The 12,397-nt window shown below is 37.4% G+C and overlaps 1 protein-coding gene across 50 annotated transcripts in view; it reads right to left on the bottom strand.

Annotated features, from left to right (window-relative positions):
- LOC108021871 (protein argonaute-3) overlaps window positions 1-12,397 on the bottom strand; it is a 448,633-nt gene that overhangs the window by 205,686 nt on the left and 230,550 nt on the right. For 48 of the 50 annotated variants that reach the window (XM_050890176.1, XM_050890192.1, XM_050890190.1 and 45 more), the window contains 2 exons: window positions 8,260-8,443; window positions 3,053-3,218 (listed from right to left, as the gene is read on the bottom strand). In XM_050890176.1, coding sequence (XP_050746133.1) covers window positions 3,053-3,218; window positions 8,260-8,443 — 350 coding nt within the window. Of the gene's footprint in view, window positions 1-3,052; window positions 3,219-8,259; window positions 8,444-12,397 lie in introns of those variants that run through there. The other 2 variants (XM_050890215.1, XM_050890213.1) reach the window with 2 other exon arrangements.

Raw genomic sequence — 12,397 nt, forward strand, 5'->3', positions numbered from 1 at the left:
GCACGACGGTATGGAACCCCTCATTGAGTTGCCTAAAACCACCTGGGCTATTCAATAGGCTGTTTTGAGTCTGCTTTATAAAGCCGCTCATCTCAACCACCATTTCCTTACAGGACCTACATGACCACATAAGACCAGAGTTAAGATCAATAAAATCTTTTACTCTGCCGGGGAATCCTGCACATTTGACGTGCATCATCAAATCAAAGAGCCAGCAAAAAATAAAGGGTTTTTTAGTTGAAGACGCAAGTGTACAATTTTTCTTAGAACAGACAAGGGCCAGTATAAGAAAACAAAAAGAAAAATCGCAAAAATTTAATTCCTATTACTATTACTATTAGAAATCTTAATTATGGTAATGTGTCCCGAATTAATGGGTCACCTGCGTTTAAATTTTCGAAAAAGATTCACTAGAAACTATATTCCGGTAATATTAAATCATTGTATCTCCAATTAAGCAATGCATAAACCTTTAAAAGTACTTTGCAATGATTATAATGTTATCAACGCCTGATTACATTGGACTAGAAACGGGGACGCTTCCCAGAGCCTGAACAGGCTAACTGCTCGCTATCCGTATATATATATCCGTAGCCGTATATATATATCCGTAGCTGCTCATTGCCGAATCCGATAAAAAATCATAAAACGCAGCTAATAACACAGACGCCAAGTTGGTATTTTATAATTTATATGAACTTGCACATACATAATCATACCGATAAAAACATAATAGTTTGCGTTCTAGACTTGCGGAGAGCAATTGCTTCTTGAAAAGCTGGCCATTATCGGTTACCTGCACTGTGGCTGGAACGGCAACTAGCGCAGCAAACAAGGTTGTGAAATTCATAATAACCACCACATTTAGCGACAACAACTTCATCTCGGCGTTCAATAGGAACTACACCGACTGACTGCCGTTTGAGGACGACTCTTGCTCGACAAAGAAAATATTGGGTCTGTAATCTTTGCTCTTACCAGTGGGTACATACAACATGACCAGCTAGTAAATTAATCAATGATATTGGCTACAATCCTGAAAGACCAAGAGTTAAAAGTTATTACTCTGCATGTGCTACTATCGGGAGAAAATACTCTAATTGTAGCAGGTCCGATAATATTAAATCTTATATTAATTCTGACGCGTTTAGACCAACATGCTTTAGTCATAAAAGTAGCATTACCAGAAATTTTCATTAGAATTTTGGGAAATTCCTCATTCTAATATAAAGGATTTATTTCGAGATTACTGGTTATCGGGCTGGCGAAAATAAAGGGGCTATGGTAAAGAATTCTTGGTGTCCATTCGAATAAAAGGAAGTGTTTTGTCAATGTCATCATTTGATTACAGGGCACAGCGGTCCAAACGCTGAATCATTCAATCTATCATAGTCAGCATTATTAAGTCTTAAGTAATTACATAATGTAGCAATATCAAAAAAACTTTTGAATTGTCATGCAATTTGTTCAAAGCATTGCTTAGCCGTCATATTTGTAAATTGTGCGTTAATTCGAAGAGCTTTTATATTCAACAATGTTACCAACCCTCTTTCTTCAGATGGTAATCTGGTATTATTTATAATGTAGTATTTGTTGTAATTTTGTATGATTGCCGACCTGCTGGGGTTAATTTATTAGCGATGATCAGATGTGCTACGCCCCTGCTTGCAGCTGTGATAGTCGGGCATCACAATGAACATAGAAAACAATAACAAACAATGAAACGACCAAGAAGCAGTTACAATATATTGTATTCAGAATTCCATCCTGGCGGAGGTCACTTTTACGTCACAACCTTATATGGCCCGGAAAGCACCCTGCTTACATTGACATTTGAATTCTCAAGTCTAAATAGATTTTAAGACGAAGAACTATCACAGTTACACACATTATCCGGCAAATACGATGAGTTGAATCCAAATACGAAAACACAAAAGCTTACAAAGGAAGTTAACTTCGGCAAGACGATGTTTGTATATCCTTTCAGTTCAAAAAACAAGAAAGTTAACTTCGGCTCGCCGAAGGTTTAGCAGTTATAAGAAATAATCAACTTTAGTAACACCGTGTGAAATTTTTAAGGATTGTTACTGACCTCAGTGATATTAAAAATAAATTATTTCATTCTTTTTTCTATACCATTTTTTACACATCTGTTAGAGTAATCCTATTTTAATTAAATTGAATTCGAAATTCTTAAAAATTTTAAAAATGTTATTTCCAAGCTAAGAAGGTTATATGTTAAAAAACACAAAAGATATAATTTTTTCATCATTTCCGACTAATTTGCCGATTGTCCCTATGGCAGCTTATGATATAGTCGTCCGATTTTGAAAAAATTTCATTCGAAACTCAGAACTAATTAAAAAATGTTATTTCCAAGCTTAAAAGGTTATATGTGAAAAAAAAACACGAAAGATATAATTTTTTTTTTTTCATTTTCCCCGATAGTTCCTATGGGAGCTATAAGATATAGTTTTCCGATCCGGCTGGTTCCGACTTATGTACTACCTGCAATAGAAAGAAGACTTTTGGGAAAGTTTCAGCCCGATAGCTTTAAAACTGAGAGACTAGTTTGCGTAGAAGCGGACGGACAGACAGACGGACATGGATAGATCGACTCGTTTAGTGATGCTGATCAAGAATATATATACTTTATGGGGTCGAAAACGTCTCCTTCACTGCGTTGCAAACTTCTGACTTAAATCACAAGGACATAAAAACATTTCATTGTAACGTTATTGTTCAAAAAGGAACACTGGGACAAATTAAAAAAAATTTTATTGCATTTTGGAGTTTTCAGGTAAAATGTTTTCTTTTTTTTCATTCATTCATTGTTTAGTAGAACAAATTTATTCACTTATGATCCATCAGTAATCAAATTTGTTCTGCTGAACGCGGCCAATGACACCTGTATTCACTTACAAAATTATACAATAGGACATGCGTAGATTAATCAAGATCAAGAGAATAATTATAGGAATATCTTATAGGGTTACTCTATGAGAAAATATATATGCAATTCGACGTATTATAATAAAAATAAATTAATCACCTGTATATAATGACGTTTTCGGGTAGATTACCATTCCTTTTTTGATATGTTTTTAAAGCAGTTTCAAATGAAGCGGTTAATCCATTTAAAATTTCTTCACTTTTTGTTTGAACGACAGCTTTACTATACCAATGGGTGTACGACGAATTTAGAGACGCCACAAGTGCTGTAATATAAATAGATATGTATTCATGTTAATAAGTTGTTAAAAACCGTTATCACTGAAACTTAAAATATTATTACATTTTAATAAAAAAAAACTCAGGAATAATTATTGTTTTTAAGTTTTATGATTAAAATCAAAGATAATAATTATTCCTGAGCAAAAACTATATATAAATTAAAATGTATGATTTTTTCTGATTTTTTTTTTATCAAAATGAAAATTGAATCAGGGAAGACATGGTTTCAAAATGAGTTGCATTTTGATAAAAAAAAAGACAAATTTAAAGAAATGATGTTTTTTATTTTTTGTTATTTATTTATTTTTTTTTTATTTGTATTATTAATTTAAATATATTTATTATTATTTAGGAATAACGACCAAAATTCGCGCAAAACATTAGCGACTAAAGCTTTTATGTTACAAACAAATTTTTAAATAATATTTATTAATCTTATCCATACAGTTTTCCACGACCACTCAAAACGCTTAGCATTTTTTTCCACATATAAAAAAATTCCACTCCGTTTTTCTACCCGTTACTCGTAGAGTAAGAGGTTATACTTAATTCGTGGAAAAGTATTTATCGTTTTCGAGCCCATAAAGTTTATATATTCTAGATCAGAATAACTAGTGGAGTCGATCCATACCCGTTTGTCTGTATGAACGCTGAGATCTCGGAATCTATAAAAGCTAGAAGAATCAGACTTGGCATGCAGATTCCTTTAAACTGGAAAAGAAAGATAAAGAAGATCGTTTACGCAGTGGACCAATAAGGACCAATAATTCATGCACACAACAAGCCGGATTTCCTAATGCCATTTTTTGCTAATTTTTTAAGCGTATTCTGATTTTAAATTATTTTTTTCCCGTTTTTTATTTAAAACCGGAGTAACGGGTATCTAATCTAGCGTTCTGTCTTGTTGAAGTTACATTATCATAAAACTAAAACAAAAATACACTTTTCTTATTTGCGACTATTGAACAGTCAACATATGGCACAAGTACACACTACCCTGCTTACTACCCTATTGGATACTTCTGAGTAAAAGTGCCATAATAATTGGTGTTTCATACCATAGACAAATCTTATAATTGAAGTCGCCATGCGTGCGTTAGAACGAAGAGTTTGAAAAGGAGAATACAATTATCATACATGCTCCATATTCGTAAGAGCGAGATGCCACTGAAGTACATGCCAGCATTGGCAGACTTCTTTAAAAGCATTTTATTTTCTAAACTCATCATTTACATGTTTACAAAAATTAAAATTTTATTTAAATGTAACATCTCTTTAAATTCTAGATGATTCTTCATTGGGAGATTTTCAGCAGATATCAGCAATCATTTCATTAGTAATTATACATTAGCAAAACTTGACCTTTCTTGACATGTTGTCTTACAAATGATTCATGGTCAGAGCTTGTGAACTCAAATTGGAATCGAAATGAAAAATGTCCGACCTGGTTGAAAGAGCAAGGCACATTAGCTCGCCAACAGCAAACTGGTATAGAGTTGGACAAATCTAAATCAGCAATGTATGTCTGCCATTTTGAATGCCGTGTGCTTGCGTTATATACTGTGAGGAGTTGAATAACTCCCCACAAATCCCAGCAGCAGATGGCCGGCCGCTCACCAGGTACGCGCCGAATTCGCGTAGTGGCGGCGCGGCGAAGAGCGAGGACAGAGAACGAGAGAGTTGGAGGTCGAGGACGTAGAACGAGAGAGTTGGAGATCGAGGAAGGAGAACGAGGGACTTTGGAGATCGAGAACGGAGAACGTGAGAGTTTGGAGAGGAAGAGAGTTTGGAGACAAGAGTTTGGAGGGCGAGAGAGTTTGGAGAGCAAGAGGGTTCGGAGACCAAGAGAGTTTGGAGACCAACAATGGAGAAGGAGAGAGCGGAGAATTGGCGGGCGGAGCGAGAGTGCCGTGTGCAAAAAGGAGTAGCGGGACGCCGCCGGACTTTGGACTTTGGAAAGAAGGTGCCACATCTTAGCAGCGGTGCGGCACACAAACATGTCGCATGCGTCTTCGGGATCAGCGGGACGGCAGCATCAGGCTGGACGGCGGCGGGAAGCAGTGCGTCAGGGACAAGAGGGTCAAACAGGAACCATGGACTTTGGACCCGATGTGGAGAGTTTTGGCGGGCCGTGTGCAAAAGGGAAATAACGGTTCCCAGAGGCCCTATATAAACCCGCAGGGCGCTGGCAGCGGAATCTATCATTCAGTCGAGAGCATTCAGTCGAGATCAGTCAGTCAAGAGCGAGCAGTCAGTCGAGAGCAAGGAGTCGAACGAAATCCAACCAAGCAAGCTACGAGGGAGCCACACCAGGGCGAGTCGTCGGAAGCAGCGCCGTGGGAGCCTACGAGGAGTAAGATCGTCACGTCGAGACATTCGGGATTGGGATTACTAGGAATCTCCGAACTGAGACACAGGTGGCTGAGGTCTAAGGAGGCACCACACGGCTAAGTTCTGTTCTGTCCTGCCGACGAAGTTCTGGCGTTACGCCTGGAGGGTCTACTAGACTAGACTGAAATCGAGAGTAGCAAGCCAGAAGGGAGAGAAGTCCCGGAGTGGCGCAACGGAACCCCTAGAGTAGCGAGCCAGAAGGGAGAGAAGTCCCGGAACGGCGCAACAGAACCCTAAGAGTCACGAGCCAGAAGGGAGAGAAGTCCCGGGTCGGCGTATGCCCTCGAACCCAGCACAGAAGCCAAGACCTACAGCCACCTGTCAGGAGCAGTTCGCAGGACATCGCCACCAGCAAGCAGGACACCACACCGCAACGGCCACGCAAGGAGGATCGAGCCCGCAGGAACGGCACGGACAGTACGCGGAAGGGTGAGGCTAGGGTGTAACGTTCGTTCACAAGAGGTACAGAAGCGAAGTGAAAAGCGAGGCAGCTTCCTGGCGTACTGCCTTGACTGTCCGCACGATCTGAGCGGAAGCCCGTGGGACCATCCGGGACAGATCAAGGGACAGGAGGTCGGTTATCGAGAGGAGTGATCCTGGAGAGCTCGTCAGTCTGTTCACCCTAGTCTGAGAACGGTGACGCTTCCCTAAGCCCGCACGGCTGACCCCATAGCGAGTCTGAATCGTGGCCGAGCAGTCACCGAGCCAGCCACGTCAGGAGCAATCAGCGGTCAAGGATCTTCGAGGAGCGACAAGACAACCCACACCGTCGGAGACAGCGAGACAAGCAAGTTATAAAGCCGACTGCAGTCATACCCGCAATAAACCAACTCCGAACCCGAGAATTCTGTGCTTTTTCACTGAACTACTGGGCGGTCACGTTTATATAAATTTGGTGGGACGAACACACACAATCTACTGAGCTAGCCACACAAATACCGTAGCGAGCAGAAACCAAAGAAATCAGTTCGTTACAATACTTTATATACTGCGAAAGATCCAGGATAATTGATCCTAGCTCTCCGTTGCGCTCTATCTTCATGCCCAAGAAAAGGTTTAGTGAGCCTTTGTCCACGCATTCGGAAGACTTTGAGATATTCGGCTTGAGAAAAATTCTCTTTATAGATAATGTCTGCTGGGAGCATTCTATTTGGCCATTTTTGTCGCGCTTAAAGTTGAATACCCATTTGCATTCGATCACACGCTGATTTCTTGGTAAGTCTGCCATCTACCAGGTCTGGCAACACACCATTCGGATGCATACAGACTGTTCATAGCCTCTTTAAATGTTGGTGGACTCGGGACATCTTTTGACACTAAGACGAAAAGGTTTGCAAGTCCGGAATATCTTCGGCCAACAGAGCCCTAAACGTATCTCATTTTTGTCATCTTTCACAACATTTTTTCTTTAAACCTTTGTATCTTTATAGTTTTCGGTATTGTCCCTTTTACCCTTATCTTTTTCGTCAGGTCCTGATGCATTCTCGAATTGATCGGAACTTTTACTAGAGATGTCATCTTCACTAGTCTCGCTTCAATCGTGACTAATTCTATAAGCCTCCAGGAAAAAACCGAAAGCTGCTTTACCTCATCTACATGATTACAGTCAAAGATCCTTGATCTCTTTTCGACTACTAGTTGCATAGCAACTTCATTCGTCTACGGTGTGTAAGCTATGGTAAGCTGCCTAGCGATGACGAAGAAATTCATCGATCGTTTTGTTTAAGAATTCTCCCCCGTTGTCCGTGCGAAAGCATTTTAGCTTTCTATCTGTCTTTCGCTCCATGAATTTTGATAGATTTTCATCCAACTTGCGCAAGAAATACACATGCATGAAGGAAGGAAAAGGAAGAGAAGGAAGCGTTTCCGACTTCATAAAGTATATATATTCCTGATCAGGATCACTAGCAGAGTCGATCTAGCCATTTCCGTCTGTCCGTAAGAACGCTGAAATCTCGGAAACCATAAAAGCTAGAACAGCCAAACTTGACATGCAGATTTTTTTTCAGGATGCCACGCCCACAATCCGCGAAAATCTGCAGCGCATAAAGTTTTTATGATAGAAGAAAAATTTTAACTGAATTGTGTTTGTCTCATCAAAACCTATTAACTGATGTGCCACGCGCCCACAAATGGTTAAAAGGCTTATATCTGTCTGCCACACACATAGCATCTACTGAAAAAGCCGGTAGGTAGCGCGCTAAAATATCGCTTTGCTGCTCATAAAAATGTGCCACGCCCACTCTAACCCATAAAAACGGTTTAAAAGCTTAAATCATTCCGTTGTCCACATAACCTTAGTATATACAACCTGAAAAAGAAACAAGTCTTTTGGTAAAGTTTCATCCCGATGGCTGTAAAACTTTAAATAGGGCTACTTTATTATGTAGCTGCCTTGGAATGATCGGAAAATTAATGTGTTAAGAATACAAAGACCGCTTTATACCGTTTTCGGCAGGTCGAAAATTAACATGGAACATAATCTTACCGTTTCTGTAATTTTTTGTTAGTTTTCTTAAAATCGGAAAACTCTATTTAGTATGTATGCAAGGTTATAGAAACTACGGCTTGCCGAAGTTAGATGTCTTTCTTGTTGTACGCTATGTTTTTTAAATAATTATTTTTTTATTTTACCAGCAACTGAATTTCCCCGATTTGATGGGTCATGGTAGGAGTCGATTCCGCAAACCATAACGTTTTTTAAAGGTATTTTTACTGTCCATAATGATCCTCCAATTTTACAATTCATTTGCAATACAATTTTTTGCACAACAGAACGATTTTTGGATTCGTTTAGAAGGGTTTTTGCAATTATGACCTGAAAATAAATATTTCACATTAATTTAAATATATTCATGGTGAACGTATTTCAGGGTTGTTACAAGCAATTTCATTTTTCGAATACTTATACTAAACTAGTTCTTCCCTTCGCGACATTGTCAATTGATTGAAAGCAGAACTGACTTAAACAGTGGTCGAAAAGATTTACTACTCCTTGTCCAAAATCAACGGCAGTCTTAAGTCCACCGCGTTCCGTTATTTCCTTTTTTGCGCACGTCACCCCCACTATGACCTCGAATTCACTTTCTACGAACTCTTATTCTCAATACCTTCAGCATTTAACTTCTTTCTTTCCAAACTCTTTTCGCTACACCATTACTAAGCGCTAATCCGCCGTGTATCTGGTTGCTTGCGGACCACCATGAATAATAGCCGCTGCAATTTATGGGGATTTATTTAACTCCTCACAGCTATTACTTTGCTTTTTTTCCTTCTTACTTGTTCTCCCGCTCACGATATGCGGCGCTTGCAAGAAGTATTAGTTTTTCTCTCACTGGTTGATTCCTGAATTATGTTCAGAAAGGTAATCGAATAGTGGCGAGTATACATTTTTTGAGCAGCATCACAATACGAGTCGACCAAGATTCATCAAAACTATGAAACTTCCGTTGAAAAAATACAAACAATTTAAACTTCGGTTTTCTAAAATGTTCAATAAAATTAAAAAAATAAGAAAGAATGTTAACTTCGGCAAGCCGAAGTTATAAGAAATAATCAACTTTAGTAATACCATGTGAAATTTTTAAGGATTGTTGCTGACATCAGTCTTATTAAAAAATAATTATTTCATTCTTTTTTAAGACCATTTTTTTGACATCTACATGTTAGAGTGGTCTGATTTTCATTAAATTGAATTCGAAATGCATAAATATATAAGAAATTATATTCTCAATATTATAAGATAATATGTCAACATTTGTTTCATATTATTTTCCCACCAATTTTCCTATCGTTCCTAAGACAGCTATATGTTATAGTTGTCCGATTTTGATAAAATTTAATTCGAAATTCAAAAGTAATTAAAAAATGTTATTTCCAAGCTTAGAAGGTTATATGTCATAAAGCACCAAAGCTATAATTTGCTTCATATTATTTTCCCACCAATTTTCCGACTGTTCCTATGAACGCTATATGATATAGTCGTCCAATTATGATTAAATATAATTCAAAATTCACAACTAATTAAAAAATGTTATTTCCAAGTCTAGATTGCTATATGTTAAAAAACACCAAAGATATGATATTGTCGACGGATTTTGATAAAATTTAATTCAAAATTTAAAACCAATTAAAAAATGTTATTTCCAAGCTTGGAAGGTTATAAGTCAAAAAGTACCAAAGCTATAATTTGTTTCATATTATTTTCCCTCAAATTTTGATAAAATTTAATTAGTTAGTTCCAAGATTAGAAGGTTATATGTTAAAAAACAGCGAAGACATAATTTTTTTTCAATTGTTTCCCCGATAGTTCCTATAGGAGCTAGAGGATATAGTTGTCCGACTTATATACTACCTGCAATAGAAAAAAGGCTTTTGGGAAAGTTTCAGCGCGATAGCTTTAAATCTGAGAGACTAGTTTGCGCAGAAACGGACAGACGGACATGGCTAGATAGACTCGTCCAGAGACTCTTATCAAGAATATATATATTTTATGGGGTCGGAAACGTCTTCCCGACTGCGTTGCAAACATCTAACTGAAATTATTATACCCTCTGCAAGGGTACGCTATAAGGAAGAACGCTATAGTCGAGTGCCTTGACTATCAGATACCGGTTACTCAGCTTAAGGGAGCAAAAGGCGAATACAGATATATAGGCAGCAAGGCGAGAATTTAGGGTGCCACCTACCGCCTATTTTAGTAGATGTTATATAGGCTGCTGACAGATTTAATTTTTTAAACCGTTTTTTGGCGTTAGAGTGGGCGTGGCACATTTTTATAAACAGTTAAGCTATATTTTAGAGCTCCACCTAAGGGCTAGTTGAGTAGATGTTATGTGGGAGGAAGACAACCGTTTGTGAGTGTTAGAGCGTGTCACATTTTTTTTGGTCAAACGATAGGTATTGATGAGACAAACACATTTCACTTAAAATATTGTTTCTATTATAAAATTGATTATATTTTAGATCAACCAGGTAGAGCAAAATGATTTGCATATATATATATATATATATATATATATATATATATATATATATATATATATATATATATCTTTATATGTATATTGACATTTTTTTAAAAATAGTTTCAAATTCTTTTCAGAGAATGGTGACTATAGCTTTCTTGGATTAGAACGTTTACAAGAATTTCTTTATATTGATGACTTAATACTCATTGCGTGTGTCGAAAAACATAAGCTCAAAAACTTAACTAAGGTTTTTGAGAAATGTAGGCAACATAACCTAAAGGTACACCCCGAAAAATTTAAATGTTATGCATGGAGTGACATTTCTAAGAAATAAATGCACAGATAAAGAATCTTGCCCGATAACAAAAAGTACGACATCATTCAAATTATCCAATCCTGCATGATGCGAACAGAACTAGAAGATTTCTTGCATTTTGTAATTGTAATTAATTATTATATTTATATAAAATTATGTATAATTATGTAAACATTAGATAAACATTTTTTTTGGCCAAATCCTGATACACGTGTTTACTTATTTTCTGAATAGTAACGGGTGTTTTTTTTAGAGGTATATAACTTTCGATTGACATGAATTTTTTTTTATTCGAAATATAATCTTGTGGCATTACATTTTATATATGATTTCTGGCACATGACCGCCACGGCTGGCTCGGATGTAGTCCAATCTGGACGTCCAATTTTCGATGACTTTTCCCAACATTTGCGGCCGTATATCGGCAATAACACGGCAAATGTTGTCTTCCAAATGATCAAGCGTTTGTGGCTTATCCGTATAGACCAATGACTTTACATAGCCCCACAGAAAGTAGTCTAGCGGTGTTAAATCACAAGATCTTGGAGGCCAATTTACAGGTCCAAAACGTGAAATTAGGCGGTTACCAAACGTGTCTTTCAATAAATCGGACTACATCCGAGCCAGCCATGGCGGTCATATGCCCTAAATCAAATATAAAATGTAATGCCACAAGGTTATCTTTCGAATAAAAAAAAATGCATATCAATCGAATAATCGATCGTTGTTTTATTGCAACTTAAAGTTCTATACCTCTTAAAAACACGATATTTTCGTATATTAATATAGTTTTTAATGTCCCTGTCAACTTCCGTACGCTTTGCGAGTATATAGTGATTGTTTTGTGTTTAAATTAACAAAATTAGTTGACACATGTAATATCTGTGCAGTGTTTGTTGTTATTGTTTTATCTTATTGTCATCTCCTTTGGGCTCAGTAATAACTCTATAGCTTGATTTTGCTGTGCCTAGCGCCCAGTGTTACAAAAACTATTTAGCTGGTTGCAAGACGCAGTTTACACTGAATCCAAAACAATTTTATAATTTTGTTAACAAAAAGCGTAAATCTGCAAGTTTTCCATCATCACTTAAGTCCAGACCATAGCAGTTATTTTTGCACAGTTTTTTCAAACCACCTATTCAACATCAAGTCCTCCAGTTCTGTCTTACCCATATGGCATGCCAAAGTCCAACTTTATTGTTTCAAGTGAAAACTCTCCGGGTCCTGACGGAGTCCCTTGATGTGTGGTTAGATATTTCGCTAAGACTTTGTGTAGACCATTGCGCACACTTTTTTACATTGTCTTTAGAAACGTCAGATTTACCTCACAGAGGAAAGAAGTCATTCATTTCACCGCTTCATAAGAAATTACAGGGGTATTTCAAGGTTTTCAGCTATACCGAAGCTCTTTAAGAACATTATTACGCCCTATTTGCAGCACAGTTGCAGGTCCCTTATCTCCTCTTGTCAACACTGATTAATAAGG

Source organism: Drosophila biarmipes, unplaced genomic scaffold (genome assembly GCF_025231255.1).
Source record: "Drosophila biarmipes strain raj3 unplaced genomic scaffold, RU_DBia_V1.1 ptg000017l, whole genome shotgun sequence".
NCBI classification, from domain to species: domain Eukaryota; kingdom Metazoa; phylum Arthropoda; class Insecta; order Diptera; family Drosophilidae; genus Drosophila; species Drosophila biarmipes.